Source organism: Sparus aurata, chromosome 21 (assembly GCF_900880675.1).
Source record: "Sparus aurata chromosome 21, fSpaAur1.1, whole genome shotgun sequence".
Classification (NCBI taxonomy): Eukaryota; Metazoa; Chordata; class Actinopteri; order Spariformes; family Sparidae; genus Sparus; species Sparus aurata.
In genome coordinates, this window is record NC_044207.1 from 18,498,555 (window position 1) to 18,523,359 (window position 24,805).

General features: G+C 41.3%; 1 protein-coding gene across 3 annotated transcripts; it reads right to left on the reverse strand.

Annotated features, from left to right (window-relative positions):
- Window positions 1-213: 213 nt before the first annotated feature.
- Window positions 214-24,133, reverse strand: myom1a (myomesin 1a (skelemin)). 3 transcript variants are annotated; one of them, XM_030402621.1, is made up of 38 exons: window positions 23,938-24,133; window positions 22,454-22,695; window positions 18,661-18,801; window positions 18,351-18,537; window positions 18,080-18,237; window positions 17,224-17,316; window positions 17,018-17,106; window positions 16,661-16,705; window positions 15,842-16,003; window positions 15,559-15,720; window positions 14,855-14,996; window positions 14,462-14,661; window positions 14,310-14,366; window positions 13,711-13,835; window positions 13,231-13,414; window positions 12,889-13,063; window positions 12,040-12,161; window positions 9,787-9,983; window positions 9,524-9,650; window positions 8,629-8,813; window positions 8,366-8,480; window positions 8,049-8,205; window positions 7,793-7,899; window positions 7,360-7,404; window positions 6,996-7,132; window positions 6,752-6,896; window positions 6,408-6,467; window positions 6,257-6,324; window positions 6,044-6,169; window positions 5,304-5,387; window positions 4,949-5,036; window positions 4,813-4,851; window positions 4,524-4,629; window positions 3,356-3,519; window positions 3,217-3,253; window positions 2,942-2,964; window positions 1,620-1,675; window positions 214-1,447 (listed from the first exon to the last, which is right to left on the reverse strand). In XM_030402621.1, exons 2-38 carry the CDS (start codon window positions 22,636-22,638, stop codon window positions 1,181-1,183), a joined length of 4,560 nt encoding a protein of 1,519 aa, XP_030258481.1. In that variant the 5' UTR covers window positions 22,639-22,695; window positions 23,938-24,133; the 3' UTR covers window positions 214-1,180. The 3 variants fall into 3 exon arrangements, with proteins under 3 accessions (XP_030258481.1, XP_030258482.1, XP_030258483.1); XM_030402622.1 differs by lacking the exon at window positions 5,304-5,387; XM_030402623.1 differs by lacking the exon at window positions 22,454-22,695 and having other exon boundaries at window positions 23,938-24,085.
- Window positions 24,134-24,805: the final 672 nt, after the last annotated feature.

The window sequence follows — 24,805 nt, forward strand, 5'->3', positions numbered from 1 at the left end:
TCCCCTTGAATGACCCACTGTGGACACAGGACCACACTTTGGAGACGTTGGATAGAAATAGCACCTTCAGTGAAATCAGGGGTAACTATTGTAGCAGCTGTTTTTTTTTTGTTTTAATTCCAAACTAACAATGAATCTATATTACTTTAATGAAGGCAATGCATATCTCTAAGTTGTTTATGGATGATAATGGAATGACAAAAGGGGAAAATATTCAAAGCAGGTGCACCTTTTATTACAAGAGCGCTTTAAGGAGAAAACAGTGTGTTTAACTTGTCAACCACACGCTGCAGGGTAGTGTTTTTCTGAATGGCTTCCTTCCATGGCACCTGAAATACAACATTCCCCCAACGTTCAACACATTTTCTCTGACGTCATCTGTCACTCATGTGATTAGTCCTACAATAAGACTTCCAAAAGCATGCCAAGTATGCCTTTACAACTTTTTTTTTTCCGGGTCTTTGTAGGTTGTGTGTGACACCTTCAATGAACCAGTTTCAACTACCGTGTGTGTTTTGTCACACACTTTACGAGCCATCAGGGTTTTCCTGTTCCACCTCTCCTACAGACGGTCGTGATGACTGTAACAACACTTGTAGCTTGCAGACAGCACATAAAAGGTACATAACACACATGCACACAGTACAAGTTAAATAAGGTAGCAGTTTATAAATAGACACAGAGATCTCGAATTAGTGGAGCTTGTGAAATATCCACTGACACATTCTTTAGTCCAAAACATCAGTTTTCTTTCCCCTTTACTTTATACATAAACCTCAGGCATAACCTGGTTTAAAGGGTCAAAGTTTTAATATTATATGATGAATGTATTTTGCTTCTGATGGCCTTCGTGCTGTTTTTTTTAAAAACAAAATTTAATGACAGGTCAACCATCTCCCATATTTATACATCACATTTACTGCCAACAAAGGTAACAGAAGACATGTCAAGCCACTACAAGCACACAATTATCCTCTCTGCATCACATTCATTGTTTTCTTCTTTGACAAGCAATTCCCAAAGCTCTTTAGCCCAGCACATGAAAGAGGCAGGAAGAAGCAGCTTCATTCATCATTTATTTAAACTGCTTTGGAGCACCGGCATGTGCCGGGGTAAAATGCTTTGGAGATGGCCCAGTCGTTCATCTTTTCTGCTTTATTTCATTACACTGCATCATCCTCTAGCCTTTCTTCTCCTCCTTCTCCTCCTCCTCTGGGTTGTAGACACTGACGGTGAACACGCCAGCTTCTGTGCCGTACTTGTTCTTGACCACAAGGGCGTACTTTCCAGAGTCCGCCGTTGTGACAGCGGCGATTGTGATGCTGGCAAACTTGCCGTGCTCGAACTTGAGTTTGTAGTGCTCGTCGGGCACCAGTTCCTTTTCATTCTTCGTCCAGCTCACCTCAGGCGTGGGCTCGCCCCAGACATTGCCAGTCAGGTTCAGGGACTAAAGAGAAAAAGGGGATTGGAGGAGGGTTGATTTGTGGAATGTAAACCTGGATTCAACAGAGTTCAGAGGAAGGAGACACTCCAGGGAATGAAACAATGAGGAATAAATAGGAAGGTGAGAAAATGAGCTTAACACTGTTGACTGAACACTGAATATCTCATTTATGTACCTTGCCCTCTTGGATTGCAACCACATCTGGCAGGCCTCCAACAACACGCGCGCGGTCTAAACAAAGAAATAAAACAGTGAGCCAAGGAGCAAATATTAACCATCATCTAGTCAGTCAGTCAACTTGTGGAGCATTTGCACAGTGATTGTTCAAACTGGAAAGGGAACCGACTCTCAATGTTGCATTATTTTTAAAGGGGCAGTTCTCACATATTTTTCCTCTTACCTGTAGTGTTATTTTTCCATTCTAGATTGTTTTGAGTTGCAGAGCTTTGGAAATATCATCCGTAGAGATGTCTGCCTGCTTTGGAATATTATGGAACTAGATGGCACTGGCTTGTTGGGCTTAAAGCGCCAAGAAATGCATCAGAAAAACTCAATATCAGTACCTCTTTCCAGATATCATGATCTGGTTATTTAAAGCGATATGTAGAAATTGAAATTTTGGCAATTTGCCCCACCAACGTTATGTTGGTGCTAACTACAAACAAAACTCATTACGTCATAACAATGTTATGTGGTCAAAACTTGTGTCTTGAAGTAACATGCATGTTCCTTGTATGTAACGCTGTGATCCTACCCTCTCACTGAAGCTACATAATGCCGAAACAACTGTTGGAGGGGCGGAGACAACATTCACCCTATTACAAGACACTGTGCCATCAAAATGATTTTGAAGGTCTTATTTAATGGTAAAAATTAACATTATGTTGCTTTAATATAATCCACAGACCACATTTGTTGTGAGCCATTTAATGGAGGGACTTTTTTCTTTCCATACCACTGTGCAAAAGGAAGCATACATCTACACATGGACAAGAGGCTAGCCATCTAGGGTAACTAAGCTAGCTAATGTTACAGGCATCAACGTTTTCATCCCATCTTGACACTAGCACAAGGCTCACGTCCATCAGTACATGTACACTTCCTTTTGTGCAGTGATACGATGTACTGTAGTTTGGTTGAAAGAAGATAGTTCCAGTTCTATGTCCAACATCTCCAAAACTCAAACCAAAATCTAGATGGATAAATCTTACAACAGTTATGTGTATTTTAGGATTTTGTGGTGAACTGTCCCTTTAACTCAACTGTATGCATGAATGATATCTTAAATAAGTATGGATGAAATATAGCCATTTCATCTCCTGGAAAACCATTTTCCATTAATTAGTTCATGGTATCATGATGATACTTTTTCTATCCACTGAACCCAAGTTTAACATTCTAATAAAACTCACACAGCCTCTATATCCTGAAAAAAAGTTACATCATTTCCCAAAGTGATGTCTCTTGGGAGAAACCACCGGATGAATAACCACTTACTTCTCTCTGCAATCGCTGCCGCCCTACGGAAGGAAGGAGACAGATATTGTGAGATGCATCTTAAAATGGTATCGCAGACAGAATCCCTTTTTTTCCCCCGTCTGGGCTATACAATGTCAGGAAATGTATTTTGAATCCTTCCGAAAGGGCTCAGAAAAGTACATAGTGTCTATTTTAAGTTTGTCATGACGGTTGCTATTTATTTGTGTAAACATCCTCTCCTGACAGAAATACAGAATTACACAACATGAGGACAGATGAGTTTGTTTACTTACTTCAGCCGTTGGAATTCTTCAAATGCTTCTTCCCATGCTGCAAAAAACAAACATATTATTAATAACAGTTACATAAGTTAAAGTTAATGGGACCTTTTTTAAAAATCTTCCTCACTTGGCTTGTAAAAGTTTCACTCACCCTTGCCAGACAGATCAAAGACTCTCTTTACACCGTCCTTGCCATCAAAGATGTCCATGGCGTATTTGCCCTTGTCCTTCTCGGTGGGCTCATTGATCTTAAGCCAAAGCTGCTCTCCTGTGACTCCAGACTTAACTCTCTCTGAGGCGGCAATCTTAGTATCCCTAATGAGGAACGGGCAGCACAGACATCAATTAATGCGGGCCTGTTTACTGAAAGTATACGTGACCTAAAAGCAAGATTGTAATAGGAATGCAGTAACTCGCCTGACCCTTTAAATACTGCACTTAACCACTGAAATGGAAAAAATGATCTAGAAACGCAACGATTCTCTCTCATGTTGTATTGCTTTACTAATTGGTTTCAGCTATATAAAAACACCCTCGGACTGACTGAGATACAAATGAAAAACAACCATCATCATCAACTAACTTTGTCTCGCACCATCCATCTTGACTCATTCTATGACTGCTTCAAAACAATCAAGAAAAGATATGACTGATTTAATATGTCTTCATATATCGTGTCGTATTGTTGAGCATGTGCTACTTTTTTTCATTTGCTCTGAAAGAAGGATGCCAAACGTTTGTCTTTTTGAAACACACAGCTGTGCGCAATGAGGTGATGACTATTAATACCTGAAATATGATGCTAGTGAGCAAAGTACACTTTGTTTGAGTTCCACTCATTCACCTAGGTTACACGTAATCCTACGGTTAACAGATTTGGTTGCTTGGCAATAGTAGTTTTGTAGAGCTACAGCTAAATGCATCTACATTCTCTTGTTATATCATGGTTTTGCAGGAAGGACCACCGTGTGAGAGGCATTAAGAATAATAAAAACATATGCTTATTATTGAGAGGCATCTGTATTAAATCATGACAGTTCAAAACACGTTGGTGTACGTTTAACGGACAACATCAATCTACCCAGGGTCTAAAAAATGAGCCCTTTGTCTAAATCCGACACATTTATGTCATATCTTGTCATATTGTTGATAATTAAGGAGCGTGGTACCTCATTAAACAAACGGAAAAAATTCACAGTAAAGCAAATACTTGCTAATATTACCAATGGAATTATTTAACATAGTTCAGACACTGGCATATTTAAATACCCATCTCATAGACACCCGACAAATTTGAGTTTGTTAACATGTTAACATACTTGTGGAGCCAACCAACACGCAGTTCCTCGTGGTGATATGTGACATTGGAGAAGAGGATGATTCCATGTTCAGTGCTGGTGATTTGGACTTGAGAGGAGGAGTTGGCTGCAGGGTAGAGAATGAAAAGCAGGTGTTTTTCTACATCCCGAGGAACCTGTTTGGATTAATGCGCCCTCAAAATATTTCAGTCTCTAGCTGTTAAAAGTGCATGCAGTGGAAAAATACTGCAAATCTGCACATTCTGAATTGCTCTGTGGTGTCCTTTGTGATCGGTGCTTGATGACTCACCAATAACCCTGAACAGCTCATTCAATACGGCTTGGTATCCTGGGGAAAAGAAAGGATAAGACCATGTCACATTCACTGATATCACAGCACTGACGGCCGTTTGTATCCCCGCAAAAAATCATGAAAGACACTTTACCTGCATCGGTCAGACTGAAAGTGCTCTTATCTCTGCCTCTGTCGTCTCTCAGGAAGACCTCGTAAATACCCGCATCGGCCTTTGAGATCTAAAGTTTGAAGTGAAAGCAACTTTAGTATCCTCGAGACCGCGATGAACCCTACTTCAAACAGAAGGGAATACAGTATAATTCTTGGGACAGATAAAAGAGACAGTAGAACAGCCAGACAGAGACCAAACTAAACGGAAAAGGCAAGCTTTTCTCCCGCCCGGGATGCTGCAGGCGTTCAGGGGAAAACATGAAAAAGGAAAGACGAGGAGGACAAATGGAGAAATTATAGGTGTCAACTTATGGCAGCAAAGATTATGTCCACACTTTGGGTCTTGGCGGCGGGGGAACATCTTCTGCGGGCGGCTTTCTCCCTCCTTTTTCTTTCTTTATCTCTTGCTTAATAACCCACTGTGAATTAAACAGATAAGCCAGTTAATGCAAAAGCGAATGACAGGAGTGGCGGTGAACAGGACGCCTCTCCTGAGCTCATGCAATGACACCAACCCTCTCCGCATGAGTAATGATTATAGCGTTTCAACGTATAGGTACCTTGAAACGTCAATATAACTTCACTGGCAGCAACACACTGACTCACAGGCCAGATTGATAACCTCAATAAAGGACAGCTTTCCAGTTTCACAATGTGTGAGTACAGTGGCCAGTGAGTTAAATTGAATACAATGTTAGAGATGAAATGTATGAATTGATCACACAGAAAACCATATACTGCATTTACACTATATGGACACAACCTATGAATCTATAATATCAAAATTTGGAGATTTTTTTTAGGATGACAAGGAAAGGCTCCAAAATGGAGAGTCAGTTGTTCCCAATATGTCTCTTCTGACTCCCTAGTACAACATGGCAAAGTGCTGACTCCAGCAGACAACGTGAATATTCTTAGAAGTCTTTCATCATTTATGGTTCTGTGTGTCAGAGAGGGATGGTTGATATCGTAGCATCGACTCTATGCCTACAATGGTAGCAGAAGCAGCTTTTTGGCTCTCTACTCATAAGCTCACGACTCCTGACAAAGCACGGCCTCCGTCTAATGGGCTGACCTTTCCGATATTAAAGGTCAGCTCGCCCTCCTTCCTCTCGATTTTCTGAGCGTCCTCGTCGTCCTCGGCAATCTCAATGCAGTCCTTAGACCAGGTGATCTCAGTCTCTGCCTTCACATTACCTATCTGCGGAGGAACAGAACCAATTTTGTGACGCTTCATCTTTTTAAAGATACTAACGGCGGTACAAACGTTTACAGTTACTTTTCTTACCTTGCATTTCAGCAGCACATTACATTCCTCAGTAACAGTGAAGCCAAGGTACTCCACAAAGTGAGGACCTGCAGATGGAATAAAAGATCATTATCCACATATACCTGCCTAATTAGTGTTAAACTTACGGAAGAAACGTAGGATTTCTTACCTTGTTTCCTGACCCATTCTGCACGCTCAAATTCTGACTTCTTTTGAAGCGTCCTGAATTCTGGACAAAGGCAAAGAAGAGTCCTTTCAATAAACTCCCTATTTTTTTATGTACCTGAAAGTTCAGACTGGCAGTGCATCAGACAGTCAGCTATGGTAGGAATAAAAATTTTTAAAAAAGACAGGACAGTCAAAAAAAGCTTGTCTTCTGCTGCCCCTCAGTGGACACTCATGTTCATTGCAGCAAATACCACCAAGCAGAGTGAAGATGCTCAGTTTGTGTCATGAAAATATATCTGCAGGTTTTCTGTATCCGCATTCAAAAAATTGCATTTGGGGTCTTACCATCTCCAATGAGCACCAGACTGGTTGTGCCCTTAGCCTTGCCATCCACCAGGTTAAAGGTGAACGATCCCTCATCAGTGACCTCCAGAGAATCCATGAACATCTCAATGATGCCGGTCGTCTTGTCAAAGTTCATTGTGTATTTCTGGAAGCAGGAAACTCAGATTCATCAGATGTTATATGTGGACACGCACGACAACAGGAGGACATTTGAAAAAGAAAAAAAAATGAATATAAGTCCTACCTTTCCCTGAGTAATGATGACATCATTAAAGACATACTCCACTTCGCAGGCAGATGTGAATTTCTCCAGCTGAGTCCAGAATCGCACGCGACCCTTCTCGAGCAGCTCCATGGCCATTTCATTCTTGAAGGGAATAACTAGAGAGGCGCACATTTGTGAAAGCTCTTGTACACAACACATTCACTGACACATCCACGTGAGAAACCATCACGTGGAAACTAATTCCAAACCTGTGTTTCTAGAGAGTATTCGCTGATTACAATATTGTAAATTCCAAACCATATTCTAAAACAGAATCTGTACTTGATAAGCAGAAAAATAAAATGTGGCGTTTGCAGTGTCTGTGATGTGGTGGGATATTCACCAGGGAACTTGTGTTCATGGCTGATGTCCAGAAGACGCATGAGACCTGTCAACAACAACAACAGAATCAAAAACGGGTGAGTGTCCCTTCAGCGTCATCCGCTCTGCTACAAGACGTTTTTTCTTATTTGTCTTACAATCTTCTAGAAATCAAATTATCATTGCTGTCTGGAATACTCCATGTCAAGTGCAACCTATGATGCAATACTACAGCAGCTTCAAAAGACATATAGCGCTGATTTATTTGTTCATAACAATCGCACATCTACCCCAGAGAGAGACGGATCGATGCAGCTTTTGGACCAGTGATAACAGACAGGAGCAGACACACTCCTCCAGGCCCCCCTCCCCCTCACACCTTTAGCACTGACACCATCCAGACAAATAACAAGTGAATCAAGTTTCAGAGAAGCCAAGGCTGCAGGCTGACTCACCCTCCTCTGTGAGAGTGTAGCTGGAGGAGAAGCCATCAGTGCCGGTGACCATACAGGAGTAGGTGCCCAGATCATCCAGGGAGGGAGTGTTGAAGATAGCTCTGGACCTGGAGATGAGGACACAGGAGGGGGGCATCAAGGTGTGAGGAAAGGGGTAGAAATTGTGAAGGGTAGCCAGATCGGTGAAAATGTTTTGCACATAATCCTGGAACAACAAGACGTTGCAGGAGAAATTGGACACATGAATGATACTTACTTGCCGTTTTCAGTGACAACAGTCAGGCGAGAGGTGTCTGTGATAGCCTTGTAATTCTTGGACCAGATAAACTCAGAGCCTTCACTCATCTCAGAGCACTCAAAGACCATAGAGATCACACCATCGTCATCAACATCCACATGAATCTCCTTGGTGCCTGAGGGAGAGAGAATAAATGGTTAGTCTGTGTGCATCACCAGCTTTAACTCAGGATTATAGTAACGACAGTGGCACATAAGTGATTTTCCCTACTTTCCCAGACTTTCAGACCTGCGTAGGAACACTGAACGTGTGAGTTGCATAACAATCACACTCACCAGGGCGAGTCTGGGCCAGAATTGGACCTAAGGCTGCTGAGGGCTTTCCAACTCCAGCGAGATTTTGAGCACGCACACTGAAGACATAAGATGTGCCTGGCTTCAGCCCCGTCACCTGAATCAGCACACAAGGAGGGGAAGGCAGAGACAATTAAGAGAACAATTTTGTTGGTATTTCACTTGCATTTCTCAAAACAAGAGAAATGCGGGAAGGACACCTCAGCAACAGGATGACAGAAAAACGAGCTCTCCATCTTCCTCACCTTCATGTATTTAGACTTGTTGGCCTTCTCGTGAACAGCCTTCAAGCCTTCCTCTCCAGCAGAGGCCTCCTTGAGATCCAAATAGTAGCCATTGACAGGAGTGCGGCCATCAAATGCCGGTGGCTCCCACAGGACCACGACGGAGGTGTCACGAACCTCGAGGACATGAAGACCAACAGGAGCACCTTGGAGGACAAATTACGTAAACTGAATGATGGGGGGATAATTTGGGATTTACAAACACACTGTTACTGGACAAAATAGCATTGGATGTTTCAAATATACTTATCGTAATTAGGGCTATAACTAATGATTATCTATATTTGTGATTAATCCGATTTTTTTTTATCTGATTCGAGTCCAAAGTGATGTCTTTAAAATGCTTGTTTTTGTCCAACCAGCAGTCCAAACTCCACAGATTCTCTTGCAAAAAAAAGGCTGAAAAAATGAATCTATCATCAAAATAGTGGATTTATTTTCTTCATTATGATAAAAACCCATGAACTGGCTATCCATCTGCAATGCAATGTCGCCAATACTAAGTGAGGTAACTGACTCGTCTCGTCTCTTATTCTTTTGCATTGCAGCTAACAATTATTTTATTTTTGATCAATGACCTCACTAATTTGTCAATTTGTCATTTGTTTTGCCAAAAACTACAAGATATTCACTTTACTATCACATAGCAGAGAAAGTAGGAAGGAAGTAATCACATTCCAACAATTGAAGCCAGAACCACATGATAATGTGAGTTTCTGCTTAAGAATAGCTTAAATAATTTATAGATCATCTACATTTAAAAAAATATAGAATTTTCTGTCACATGGCTAGTTGATAAATCATCTAATTTTGTCCTCTGTAATATCATCGAACCCAAACATATTGTCTCTTCTACCTGGCACAGTGATGGTCCATTCCTTGCACTCCAGAGCTGCACTTGCCAGAGAGGCTTTACTCACACCTGCCATGTTCATGGCGCGCACCTGGAACTGGTAGAGGACGTTCTCCTTCAGGTTCTCAGCCTAAAAGAAAGAAATGTGGATAATGAGAAATGATTAAAATACTTGTTTTGGGCTGGCAAACTGAAATAAAATAAAAATGATCAGTCTTCTGTTATTGGAAATGTGGTCCATGGGTGCTTAAAGTCAAAGGACTTACTTTATAGGAGGTAGTAGTCAATGCCTGGTGGTTCATTTCATGCCATTTCCCAACAACGTCTCCCTTCAAAGTCCTGTAGTCAACAAAATATCCCCTGATATCAGCCCCTCCATCATTAGCAGGCGCAGTCCAACCCAGAACCATGTAGTCCTTCGCAGCCTCCAGCAGGGTCACGCCATTGGGCTTTCCGGGGATGGCTGCAAAGGAAGCGGACACAACATCAACTTTGACTAAAAGACAGAAAGTCAAGAAGTGTGTAGACCAGGGGTATTCAAATACAAATCTTAAAGGGCCACAAAGATTTTTTTCAATGACTCAAAGGTCCATGTATTGAGGTCGGTCAGGCCACATGCAATAATACTGTAATATTTAAAACAAAATGTCCTTTTCATTCTAAAAAACAAAATACAAACTAAAATAAAATGTAATTTCCATTTAAACATAAATTAAAATACATAGTTGAATATTTCCTCTTTTTGTTTGCCTTCAAACATTGTGTCCATCACTTCAGTCATGCATTATTTTATTTCATTGTGACATAGATGTGACAAGAATCCTGCTTGCAGCTTGATATGACGATTTCAGTGCATTTATTTGTGTTGTGCTTATCTCTGAATTTTGAGGAAATGTCTCTTCAGAATTCCCATGCTTTGTCTTATGATGCCATTTCAAATTGGAAATCTTCATCACAGCTTCTCCTGGCATATTGTAACGCCCCTTGTGGACTGTGGCGCAATGACTCTTGGGTATTCTGTTGGTGGTGGTGTAATTATGGTTCGTAAATGTGTTTGTGAATAAGATGATATGTAAGATGGTTGTGGGTTAATTCACGTCATTTGTTCTGTGGTTAAATGGTGTTGAGTTTTAACAAGGATGATAAAAATTTTGACACTGTGAGTGAAAGGGTGTTTGCCGGGAGAAACTCCCCGTCCGTTACTTGATGAAACTAGCTAGATTTTGTTAAACACTGTGAAGCTAAGTATATGTTACCTTTGCCTTCGCACTGTCAGGTACGTAGGGTTTGACCCGGTTGGAAGAAGAGTGCACGCAGATATTCAGTTCTTATTTTCACTGTCCACTTTGTTATAGCATTTTACTTTGAACACGCCATTTTCAGTCTCTTACCACCGGCAAAATGTGAATACGCGAACTGCTCCGAAAACGAAAGTGAAAGTTAAAAATTGCGCTCGCAGCAGTGAGTGACCCAGCTGTTTTGTATATCGTTGGCATGGAGACAAGTCCCGGTGTACACGTGCTGACCCAACCAAAACACATAGTGAGGGAATAACAGTTCGGGGGCCACAAATAGGAGGCTGGCGGGCCGGATGCGGCCCGGGGGCCGCCTATTGAGGGCCGCTGGTTTAGACGAAGGTCATTTTCAGATATTCAGACCCTTTTTGTTTAGATTTCCCTTTATGAATGATCTAACACAGATGGCCAAATTTTGCAGAGGTCTTAGTTGTCATTAGTGTTAAACTATCACAGTGATCAAAAGCAGTTCAGCTGAACATGCTACATGCTTTGGACACACAAATAGCACAGTTTTTTGGTAGACATTATAAAAGTTAAAGTACTTACACTCAAGGCCAGAAGCAGGGTAACTTTCGCGATGAGACTCTCATTAGGTTAATGCTCTTTAGAACACAACGTTTTTAAGCCTTTACCTCGGCCATGCACCAAGAGGCACCCCTGAAGAGTTATCAAACAGCAAAAGAGAACTCGAGCAGAAACACATTGACACAGAAATCAATAAAAGCATTGTAAAACATGATTTAATCTGTTATTCAACCGTGTCAAGACTCAATGAAGGAGGGGGGCTGACAAAATGTTAGAGTGTTAGTGATGAATATGTCAGGCAACATGCAAAAATATGAAACATCAGTCATATATGAACATGAGCCGTCTGCAGTCAGGAAACTCAAGAAAGGATGAGGAAATATTTGGTATATGAGACTATAATTTAAGATTTTTTTGTTAGGAAAAAGAAAACAAGTGATGAAAGTTAACAAGGTCCATGAACAAAGATGAATCAAGGGGCTCAGAGGCAAAGAGCAGACGGCTTCAGGTCACTTGCATGAATGTGCTGAACTATTTACATCTGGTCTTTCTTTGGGTGGGGGGGTAGCTCAGCAATATCATTCCCTGGATAAATAAATGTTTAAAGACAGCTGGGAGGATGGCGTGGAGAGAAAGAGTATGGCTTGAATGCTACAGGCAAAGTGAATAATGGAGATGAGATGTGAGGACACTCACAGACAGCAGCTTTCACAGCCACAGCTTCAGAGTCGTGGGAGCTCTGGCTGTATCCTGCGGCGTTGACTGCCTTGACTCTGAACACGTAGTTTTCCCCGGTAGTCAGGCCGTGGCACACAAACCTGATAACAGCACAGACAAAGGTGTGAAGAGTTTTACCATCACACTTGATTTCATTTTTCAACCGTCATTTAGGATTGAATTTCTGTTTTATGCAAAAGTTTCAAGGCTTATATTAGAGCTCAGGGAGAACAGGCAACTAATTGCTATTTCTTCTGAAAATTGATAATGTTAGCTTAATCTTAACCTTAGCTAACCGATCTTGATATTCAACTCGAGACATTGTAAACTTATGAATATGAAATAACACCTTCTTCATCTTACATATCAAAAGATGAATTCATGAGCAATATAACACACCCGGTGCTCGATATTTAACAATATACTCACTACACTCACTATCACATTAAATTTGACTATTTTACATTACCACTGATAGAATATATCTAAATACATTTGCTAAAGTACTTAACTTAAATAGGCCATCATTTTGAGGTACTTGTAGGTCTAATTTACTAGCATGTTTACAATTTCTGCTACATTATGCTTGCCACGACTACATTTTGGAGGTAAATGTTATACTTTGTACTCCACTACATTGATTTAATAACTTACACATACAAAATCTCATTTAAAACCCTGGTACGACCACTGAAGGTAAGCTTGTTATACTGGTAAACATCTAGTCTGATGAATGATGTTAATTAATCAGATCACCCAGCTTAAACACACAAAATAAATACATTCTCAAGCAGCAACAACAAATATGTCATGTTTGTTGTGACCTACCTTGTCTTCTTCACAGGTTTGTTGTTGCAAGGCATCCAGACATTGGACCCCACCACGCTACAATCAATATAGTAGCCAACCAGGTGTGCGACTTCCTTAGAGGCCGCCCAGGAGACCACCACTGAGGTGTCGGTGTTCCTGGTGACCACTGGATTGCCCGGAGTTGAGGGCAGGTCTGTTGAGAAAATAGGGAAAAAGAAATGAAATAACAATAATCCCCGTGAGGAAAGAGGGAAAATAACAGATTGGAATGAGACAGAACACAATATCAGGAAGGATCTGTAAATAACTATTGAAATAAGACAGTTGGATGATAAGCTGATGATATTTATTTTCGCTCACCCAGTTTATCTCCGACTGTGATCTCTCCTGTGGGCATCGAAGACTCGCCCACACCAGCAGAGTTGCAGCAGCGCACACGGAAGTTGTAGGATTTTCCCTCAGCCAGGTCGAACAGGGCGAAGCGAGGAGACTTGACTGGCATACCAGTGTTCACCCTCTGCCAGGTGTCTGAACCTGAAACACACTGTGGTCCACAGAGAACCAGGCACATGTCACTGAGAGAGCAGCTAGCAAGACAATAGTTAGATAAATCTGACAACTGGAACGCAGACACACGTTGACGTAGCATTTTTTTTGTTTTGGATGGTCTACTACACAAAACCCAGAGAAAATAAGAAAATATTCACATTTGAGGAGCTGAGAACAGTGAATTAATGGCATTTTTGCAAAACAAACAGATGATTTAACCATTAATTGAATATCAAAACGTGTACTGATACATTTCAGTTCTACATGAGGCAGTAATCCATTTCTCCTCACCTTCTCAATGTAGTACATGACTCCTTCATGGCCTCTCTGGACTGGAGGCTTCCAGGCGAGCACCACGTAGCTCTTGGTTGCCTCCGTCACCTCAACATCAGTGGGTTCTCCGGGGATGACGCCCACTGAGGAGGCAAGAGGAAGCTCACATTATTTGCAGGTGGTCACTTAAACCACGTGACTTGTACTTTTCATTCTTGACAGGTCACTTCGGTGATTAATCTGTTGATTTATGATTTATGAATCAGTTGTTTGATGTATAAAATGTCTGAAAATGAAAACTATTATTATTCACATTTCAGAAGCTGGAATCAGAGTTTAGACTTAAATTGATCACAACGTTAGTTGGCAACTAATTCATTAGTTGACGAATAATCAATCCATTGATGAATCATAAAATTATTAAAGTTACCCTGATTTAGATAAGAAAATATATATTTAAGGAACAGTGGACTAGGCTTAAAATCTGACTTGATATTTTATACCAGCTTTAAACACTTAAATGTTTTTACAGACATTTTGGTCAGTACAGAATAGGTCAGCATAAAATGCTATATCACGATTAACTGCTGATGAATCAGAGCTTGAAGCTGTCATACCAGTAGGATCCTCCTCTGTGAACTTGATCATGCCAGTCCAAGGAGCTGAGGGGCCAGCTGTTGGGGGAAAAAAATCAAGAAATTTGTCAAGAAAGAAAGTGTTGTTATTGGCTGTGTCGCCGTGTGCTGGCACAACTCTGGCGACTACTCACCTCGCAGACGGGCTCTGTCGGAGGGATCCATGGCAACCACTGCCTCAGAGACACGAGACGGGCGGCTGACTCCTGCCTTGTTCACGGCCCGCACCCTGAAGGTGTAGGAACGGCCCTCCACCAGTCCTGTGACGGGGAAGCGGGCATATTTCACGGGGACATCGTTACACTGAGCCCAGTGGTGAGTGCCCACCTCGCACCTGCCAAGGAAACACATTTTTCTTTTGCACTGCAATCGGGCCATTTTAGGCGTTTTAAAATCTTCTAATTCTAGGAGGATTTTTTATGCTTTTCACAGCATGAATAAGACCAGCTTTATTGTAAATCCACTACAGGATTTACAATAAAGCTGGTCTCTCGTAGCCAAAGCAATGAGATGCTGCTCTGACCAACCTGTCGATGTAGTATCCCAGGATGGAGCTGCTGCCCTCCACCGCTGGCTGCTTCCAGGTCACCACCACGTAGTCCTTATTGGCATCATGACAGTGCACATCCAGGGGGGCCACGGGAACACCCTCCACCTCCACATCGGCATCTGGCATTGCAAGACACGCACGCACGCACACACACACACACACACACACACACACACACACACACACACTTGTGAGCAGTGCTGTTTCTAAATCAGGCTGATCTCCATTACATACTCAGTGTCCATTTTCTGACCTAGTTACGTCGTTACAGTAGAGCCCGTGTGTTGCAGGACTGTAGCTAGCTGTCACAGATTACTTTGCGTCTTGGTAACATTACAAAAAGGGGATTCTGAAGATTTTCTCTCATGCATGAACCTGCTGACCTATATTACAGATCAGACTCTCTGTGGCGACTTTAAGGGCATGCAGACGGATATAGCAGCGACATTCCACAGAGAAACCAAACACCTCAGTGAGTGTGTGTCACTTAAAGACACAGCAGAATTGAATGGCTCCCTCACACGTCTGTGAGTGTGGTGATCTCTAATATGTTGCTTCAATTTTGCACATACACACATTGCTGAAAGCTGTATAAATCAGTGAAGACTTTGAGGTTAGAAGACTCAAACTTAGTGCATTAAAATTAAAAGCTTTAGTTGAAATATCCAGCGGGCAGCTTACCTTTGACAAACACATAGGCGGAGTAGGTGTCAAAGCCAGATTTGGTGTTGACGCGCAGGGTGTACATGCCCTCATCTTCCTTGTTGAGGTGGACGAGGGTGAGTGTGGCACGCTCCCCAGACCAGTGGGTGTGCACCCATTTAGAGGGCTTCAAGGGGACAGCTAACGGGACACAAACAAAAACACCCGTGATTGGATGCATGTAGCGGATTCATTAGAAAGGTGATACACAGTAGTTATAAAAGAGCATAACGCACTACTCCTGTTTTATTCTTCCACTTACAGTTTCTGGACCACACAACATCGGGCTGGTAGTTCTTCACAGTGGGGTAAATGATGACAGTGCAGCCCAGACTCAGTGTTTCTCCTTCACTGCCAAAGGCCACTTCGAATTTATCAAGGATGGTTGTTCTAAAGGTGACACCGTGTTCTGGGGAGAAACCATCTGCAGAAGAAACACTGCTGTTAAAACATTATACCTGCATTTAGTGACTTTTGAGCACTTTGTGGCAGCGCAACAATCTGTACACACAACACTGACACATTATCACCGTATAAATGTGTTTTTTATACATCCAGCACACACAATCATCATTTGGAGATGTTTTTTTGTCCCCCTGATGATGGCAAGAACAATATTCACTTTTCTTCTACCTCTGTACTTGGTCTCTATCAATTCCTGAATAAAAATGTCTTGTTCCTGAGATAAATGCTAAACTGTCCCTGTCTATATTTTGATGGTGCACGGTGGTCATCTGATATCACAGTGTTGATGTTTCACTAGGAGCATCATCAAAGAGCAACAAAGTCTGCACAGGGAGTGAGTTGTGAGGGATGAATGGGTCATGTACGGGACTTTTACCCAGAGCACCGGGGTTGTGTTCTGTGTTCGCTGGATCAACTGATTATTTTCAGGATTTTTTAATGTGCAGTTGGGTTTAAGATCATGGTTTTTGGTTAATGTAAACCCTTTTATATGAGATAAATGTGATTGGTCAGGAACTACTGTACGTGTTGTTGTACGTCTTACAGAGCACCTTTGATTACTGTATCAAATGTATGTGAAATATTAAATGTGGTCAAATAATTTAAAGTGACTCACGTGGTTTGGGATCTAGTGGGCCTGCTTCCTCGCCATCCTGGAACCCTGCAGAGAAACACATCCTTCAGCAACCTTGTTGTGTCAGTAACAAGACACTTCACATTCACATTCACATAATGAAATATTACACTGAAGGCACATAAAAAAAATAAATTCATTTGAGTTTGAACTTTCTGACATTCCTCCAGATATGTTCTACTACAGCCAATTCCTGTAAAGGAGACACAACTGTGTGACCACGTTGTGTTTACAGCGGTATTAATTTAAACCTCTACTTTAAGCTTTGACCTCTAGCTGAAGGAGAAGGAGCTGCTGCAACAATAATCAGCGGGAAAAAAAACAAACAGTTTAACCTACTTTTGACAACAATCGTAGCCACAGACGAAGCTTCTCCTTTAATATTCAGGGCAGAGGCGCAATACTGAGCAGTGTCGAGGAAATCGCAGCTGGAAATTTAAAACAAACGTGCAACATAAAACATTTATTTTGGGGTAATGAGTATTTTGGGTACATCTCATTAATTCCAGCTGAAGCCATGCAGCGTGGGCTTAATGATTACCTACTTCTTGATCTCCAGGGAGTGCATGTTGTAATTGCTCTCAGTTGTGTACTTCTCAGGGTGGGCCTTTGCATCAATGAGCACGTTGTTTTTGTACCTTGAAGACAGCAGAGAGAGACAGCTGGTTTATTCCTACTGAGGTCTTGTAAAAAATACTTGCATAGCAGTCAAATTGTTTAAATTGGCAAATGTACAATGCAACACAGGGTCATCCCGAGCAATGAAGTTCTTGTGACGTGGCAAACTACAACTACATAGTGTAGAAGGCATTAAGAAAAATATCTGATCATTAAGAAGATCACAGATAAGGGCATTTATACCTTTTTCTAATTATAAAGAAAATCAAGGTGCCTCATAAGTGTGCCCACAAACGAGTTGTGAAGACTTCTGTAAGGTTGTGATGTCACAAATATACAGTCACCGCCTTCAGCCACACCCCCTGCACAGCCATAGTTGAAAAAAACATGCTGGTTGATGCCTTCTTAGGCTTGTGAAAGCTGACCAATCAGAGCAGGAATTTTTGGGAGGAAGGCCTTAAAGAGACAGGAACTAAAATGGGGTGTTCAGACAAAGCTGCAGCAATGGACAGTATGAGAAAAATTAAAAAAATGTAATGTTACATTTTTATTTTTTTTTAATAAAAGCATGAAAACATTTTCTAGTCAACACCCACATGAGCATACCACGGGGCCTTCAAACTGTAGTGTGTCTGCTCATGTTGCAATGTGGAAAATGTATTTAACAAGATGACAAGCGATGGAAACTTCTCTATGACACACAAAGGCTGATTGCTCTCATCAGCCACTTTTTTCTTATGACTCAGGAAGGGTGAGGACCAGTGAGTTTGGGGGATATCTCACCAGGCAACCCTGGGTTTAGGCCATCCAGCCACAGTGCAGTGGAGCTTGAGAGTCTTGCCCTCCCATACAGTCTGTCCACGGGGCTTGACGATGAACTCTGGACGGTGTGTCAGGTTGTCTGGGTTCATTTTCCTACGGAACTCTACCCAGGTGTCCATCTACAGGAAAAGAGTGAAACGAGACTGTCAGATAAACGTATCAACTTTATATGCTTCATGTGAAAGATTGGATTATTTGAAATTGGATTCACAATAGAATGAAATGGATTTACCGTCTTGCTCATTTCCACTCGTTCGGCGGATTCCCTGACGTGTGTTGATCTGGTTTTCTTCTCCACCCTAACATGCATGGCCTCCTTGGCCTCCCTGACAAACAGGTTCCTCATGGCCACATACTGAATGCCCTCCTCTGTCACCTCCTCCTCCTGAGCCTCCATCAGACCGCGAACAGCTTCATGACTGGCGACACAACAAACCAACGACTTGTGACAGCAGTTCAGACTTTCAGTCATGATGTCATTGACTGTAATAAAATGCAGACCATCACATTGGTGTTGATTGCTTTGCGGTGTCTTCACTCACCTGGCTCTGAACACGGGAATGACATAGCCAATAACTTCTTTATCCTTGTCCATTGCCAGGTAGGTGCGTTTGGCTCTCTTGGGTAGCGGGCTCAGTTTAACCACCTCCTGCCCCTTCTCTGTTCTCACAGAGGTCTTCAGGCTGAGAGGTAAGAGACAGCAATCAGAACCGTGGCACTACAAAGAACAACATACATCAGATAGCCTATCTAAAAGGGTTTATGGTGATCCTTTTTTTTTTACATGAAAGCCATATAAAACCTTAAAGCAGGGGCTTAAATATAATATATATTGGGGGGATGCCCACACAATAAAAGAAAAAATAGATATAAAAACAAATTAATCATTAGAAAATGTTACAATAATCATAGCTAAACTTAACAAATTGCAGTTTTTATTACTACCAGTTCTAGTATTGTTGTTTACTGCAGTCCTGCACGTGGATTGTCCAAGTGTTGTTGCCGTACAGTAAACGTCCAACACTCTACTGTCTCTCTGGTTCATTACTTTTAAATGGATCTAAAAGTGGAAAACTAGGATGCAAAATGAGTGTTATGTTGGCTTAATAACTGTTGTTTGTGTTTGTTTTTGGAATCTGAGCGCTCCGAATTTAATGGAAGAACTGCAGACTCGAAGCGATGAATCAAATCAGGAGAGAATTCAGGAGAGAGAAGAGTACCAAAGCATTACACAGACATATTCATTGAACAGTGTATCAGTGTATCGATCTGTTATGAACATTTTTCGTCCCTTGATGTCATGTCAAATTCCTGTTATTAGCTAGTGAATAAATAGAAAGTTCATCCCATGTGTCAAATGGCAGAAAGTAAGTTTTGATTTTTTTCCACCCCTGAGCAGATCTGTATTAAAGGATCGGGGTAATTAACATTCAATGTTTTTCTTACATTTATCAGACTGAAAACTGCCTCTGATAGTCTGTTTATGCCGTTTTTTTTCATTACAGTACAGTGCACAGCTGCACAGCAACAAAATTACCAGTCCTTATATAATAAAAATATGCACTTGTCACCCATTTTCAAAGATCTTCACCAGGAATGAATAGGCTTGGGCCTGAGAGCCAAATGAATAATTTTGTGGTTTCTGTTGACGCTAATAAAAACACTGCCAGTGTTATGCATCGATTTATTCCTTCTCGAAAACTTTTAATTCCATGTATTTATTGCTTGAGTCCGGCAGTGAAAGCAAATAAAACAATCGCTGCTGACTCAATTCTGATGCTAATAACTGGCCGCCATTTAGCTCATTTAGTTCTAATGAATTAAAGATGAACATTTGCATAACTACTTGACCTCGTAGGAGTAATTTAAATGTAGCGTCTGCAGCATGTGCAACATTTGTCCGTAATGACCAAAAAAAAAAAAATGATAAAAGCTACCTAAAAGAACGAATGCTGACCCTGACCCAGATTACACTCTGACTCATGTACCTATCAGCTCCTCGTGTCTCTCTTATCGTCAGTCTATGGTGAGTCTATAAATGGAGCCGGAACTGGAGGATATGCAGCATGGGTGGGAAAAGTTCATCTCAAAACCCTGCTTTCACTCGAAATCTCTGTCAAATCTGCCATGGCCTACCCACTTGGCCTCGGAGAATAGTGGCACAACGCGGCTTTGATAAACTCTATTCCACAGAGAAGGGGTGAGATCAAGTTGACGGAGGAGACTGAATGCGCAGCAGAGACAGACAGATGGAGGGAGTCTCAAAAGATTGCTGCAGAGTTTGTTTCCTGCTGCTGACTCACCAGGTGTGATGAAAAGGAAGTCTCTGGCTCGGCGTGTAAGAAAGTCAAAGGGTTACAAAAGTTTTACTGCTGATAAAAGCGCTTCGTTCTTTCCAGTCAGAGAAGCTACAGTATCTCAAGATTTGGATGATAAAATTTGAAACTTTCTGCGCAGTCAATCACTTCTAACTGAAACAAAGGGGGCAGGACGTCAACACAAAACCAAGAGTTATCAACTATTAAACGTCCGTGGAAGCCGGCGCACAGCCGTTTATAATTTCATGACTTCCATACAGTGCCTTTAGAGTTGGCCCTAACGGCAACGTCTCATGTCCTGCCTACAGAAATAGCTTGAGCTGTCCATGAATATATTTGGCAGCCCTTCACTACAGCTGGGATTCCTTCCCTGACCCCGTTTAGAAAGCTATCATGGTTCCAACATGCACACTGAGCACGGCAGCTGGAAGGACACAGAAACTCTGACCTTATTGCATGTAGACGAGCGTTAGTGACACAATGGAACACACATACAAGACACAGACCGTATTTGATTGACGGTGCTGCATTGACATAACACTTGAACTGCACTTTGATCGAGCCTAGTTCGATTCTAGCACGGCATTTCACATGGAGATTAAATTTGATGAGCATTTCTCAAAGTGTAAGGAAAGTGCAGCCCATGTATAAATACAAATTACAGGTCGAATACTTCTTTGATTTCGCTACTAATACATTTTATCTCCATTATTGATTAATCGGCCAATTACTTGCTCTATTAATCGATTAACTCTTTGCGATTATTTTCGCTGTCAATAAGTGTGTTGTTAATTTTAATGATTCATCAATAAGTTACCTGAAGCTTTTTAAAAAAATAAAGCTCCCATTGTATTTATATAGGTCTCTATATGTTGTTTTTCTTCTGTTTTGCACACACAAGCAAAGACAGACGTCCACCTGTTGCATGCGAAAGGTAGTAAATGACAATTTTGTGTTTGCTAGTTGTTCGGTGTATAAAATGCCAAAGCCAAAGATGAGGTGCTCAAATATCTTGTTCATCCACAAGCCGAAGATATATACAGTTTACTGTCAAGGAGGAGTGAAGAATCTTTCAACAACGTCTTATACAGATTAATCAATTATCAAGATAGTCGGCAGTTAATCAACAACTGACAGCTACTCCCTTAAATATATCAAAGTGGTGAAAGAGGCACAATTTGCAAGTTGGCATCTTTAAATTTATCCAAAAATAGTCAAAAGTTTCAAAAGTCAAAGGAGAAGACATGGAGAAGCTAGAGACAAAAAAATGCTTGCTTGGCTGATCAACTTTCAATTAAATTGGCCCACTGTTGCAGCTCTAAGTAGATAATATATTTAGAAATATTTCAACAGCAGATCTGTAGACTTAAGATTTAAGGCTTGAGACTTGGACTAGACTCTGACTTAAGTGATGAAATTAGCATTTTAGTCTTGAAGGGGAGATTCCTGAAAAAAAAAAAAAAACCTAAATAAATAAATAAGACAATGTCGTACAGTCTTACACTGAATATCTAATTATCAGGCCTTTGCATTGAATTGACACGCTTTGAGCTCTGAGGAAATTCAGCTTTGAATTGGAAATGAATGCTTGTACTCTGACTTGCCATCTGCATATGAAGACAGGGAACTTGACTTGAACTTGGCCCCTAAAATGCTTAAAAACAGGCTGCTACGCAACAGCGTTATGGAGAGAGAGAGATCCATGTCCTTATGAAAACACAAAACCCTGACATTAACAGAGGAACATCTCCGGGCGGATGAAGGCGGCGAGATGCTTTCCACGAAAACACTCTTTTTAAGGTTTCGTGTCTTTTCTCTCCAGCTGCCTGCTGAACACGCTTCACACCCAACCAAAAGTTCTGCAATGATTATTTTAGAGAGGTCTGCTTGACTGCGTTCATCACTTCTAAGGGTTTAGAGGTGACAGCTCACCTCTTTTTGTATTTTACAGTTTTAAAATATCAAGCTTCTGATTCGTACTTCGTGCCTCGCGTCTGAGTCACTCCCATCCTCTTACCCATGGCTGGAGGTCTGGACAGACGAGAACGACTGCTTGCTAACAGACGACTTGGTGCTCAGGTGATAGCCACTCTCATAGTGATGCTGTTCCAGCTGTTGATGCTGCTGCTGTTGATGATGATGATGATGCTGATGCTGATGATGATGCTGCTGCTTCTGCGTCACTTGTATTGATCGTGACATCCTGAGGGGCCACTCCACCAACTTATAATATCAGACTTTTCCTTTACTTTACCAGCTCTGTAAATCAATCTCATTGTTATTATTACAGATTGAATTCCTTAAACCGGGGGGTTAGTTCAGAGCGTGAGATGGTGATTAGGTATTAAGGATGGTGGTTTACGCAACTAGTTGTTAGGATGGTTTTTATTTTGTGTGTTAGATCTGGTTAAGATCTACATCTACTGAGTTACATGAGGAAGCAGCGGGTATTTAAAAATAAACCGTGGCAGCAGCGATATCTTAATATTCTACGTCTTGATGTTGTGATTTCAAAGATAATACAAAGGTTTGGATGACAGTCACCTGCACAGGTGGAACTATAAAAGTGACGTTCAGGAACAGATGGTAAAATGCTGTGTTTGGGAATGTCTGAAGTAGTTTGAGGAATTTGTAAGTAATTGTATAGATAAACTGTTCACATAATGTAACAGACTCTTACAGGTAGAGGCTGCACCTAGAGATTGTGGAAATCAATGACTGGCATGTAACAGTAAAGTGGTCATAGAATAATGTCCCAAGGCCAATGTTGACATATTCAAACGGCATGTTTGGTGCAAGCAAAAGTCTACAGGCCAAATTCATTCATTTGTGATTAAAAAAAGATTAAACAATCACATTCGAGAAGCTAGAACAAGCTAATTTAGGGCATTTTTGCTTTAAAAGAGAGAAAAAGTTTTGTTGAATTTTCAGTGGAAGCACTGCTCAGGTTATACAGCCTGAAAACATGAGCAGCTCCCACCGGGCTGAGGCCCATGATTATGTAACCACACAACAATAAGGTAATAATAAGCAGTTTATGACAAGAGACCTAAAGATGTATTTTATGACGATTATGTCCTTGAGCAACATCTCCAACAGCCAATCTGCTGAATGCCTCTTTATTTGTAAAGAGCTACAAACTGTAAAGTTGAGTGTAAGTCATGAGGGCACAGACTGCATGAATAGAAGGTCTGAGTCACAAAACCTTTGTGGAGTTAAAGCAAATGTTAAATGAAAAGATGAGCTTCTTTTTAGGATGAGATTTCACTTCAATGACACATGCAGTCTAATCTACAAGATACAATAGCCAAAAACGACAAAACCCTGTTAGTGACAATTAAAGTATCTGAATTACATACATTTACAACAATAAAATCAATTAAGTGGTTTAAAAAAGGCCTCAGGCCTTACTGGGTTTTTTTTTTTTTTTTGAAGACCAACAGACATAAACTCTAATAACAATTCCTTCTTAATAAAAAACAAAAAAAGTGTATTACTCACCACAACTTGGTATTCACCAATCCACAAAAGTTGAAGATGAGAGAAAATGTGTGCTATTCCAAAAGTAGCCAAAGCAAGTCCAGATCCAGGCAGCAGCAGGGTGAGGGGCAGTGGACAGGACGGCAGTCCACAGAACAAAAATAATGCTGCCACTCGGCAGAATGCACAAGACACCGTCAGGACCTTTTAAGGCTGGGACGGCTTTAAATTTAGACCATGAGACCATGAGAAGGGCCAGGCGAGCCGAGCTGAGGAGCCTCTGCTGGGCCGGGCCCTCAGCTGGGTGCTCACAGTAACGTTACAGCCCACTTGGAGGAGGTGTGGGAACTTCTGGTGTGTGAGCCAATATTTGTTAATTAGTTGATAAAGGAGCAGCAGCTTCGGTGTCTGTTGAATGGGATGACATGGATTGTTCCAGAGCAGACAGTGGATGAGTCTTTAGAAGAAATACGCTATCAAAAAAAACGTGGTCACGTTGTCGTATGTATTCACTGACCACCTTTAATGGCAGGGCTGCACCAAATGTGACACCAAAGCGCTGTAAAATGACCCATTTCTCTTAACTTATAGTTAATTTACTAAACTTACTTGTTTTTGACAAATGTGTAGTCATTCGGTTGTGCAAAAACACACAACACACGTTGTACTAAACACGTTAATTTTGGGATTGCGATTTGTTTTTTTTTTCTGTTTCTAACAAAAGAAACAGAATAAAACTCGGCGTGGAGAAAATATTACAGGTTTGTTAGCGATTGCTGCCACCTGCTGGTGGGACATGTAAACTGCAGTGTTTACCGTTTGAACTAATATAAACAGATTATCAAATGACCTGTGCTTTTTAAATAATATGAGTGTAAAACTTTAAAAC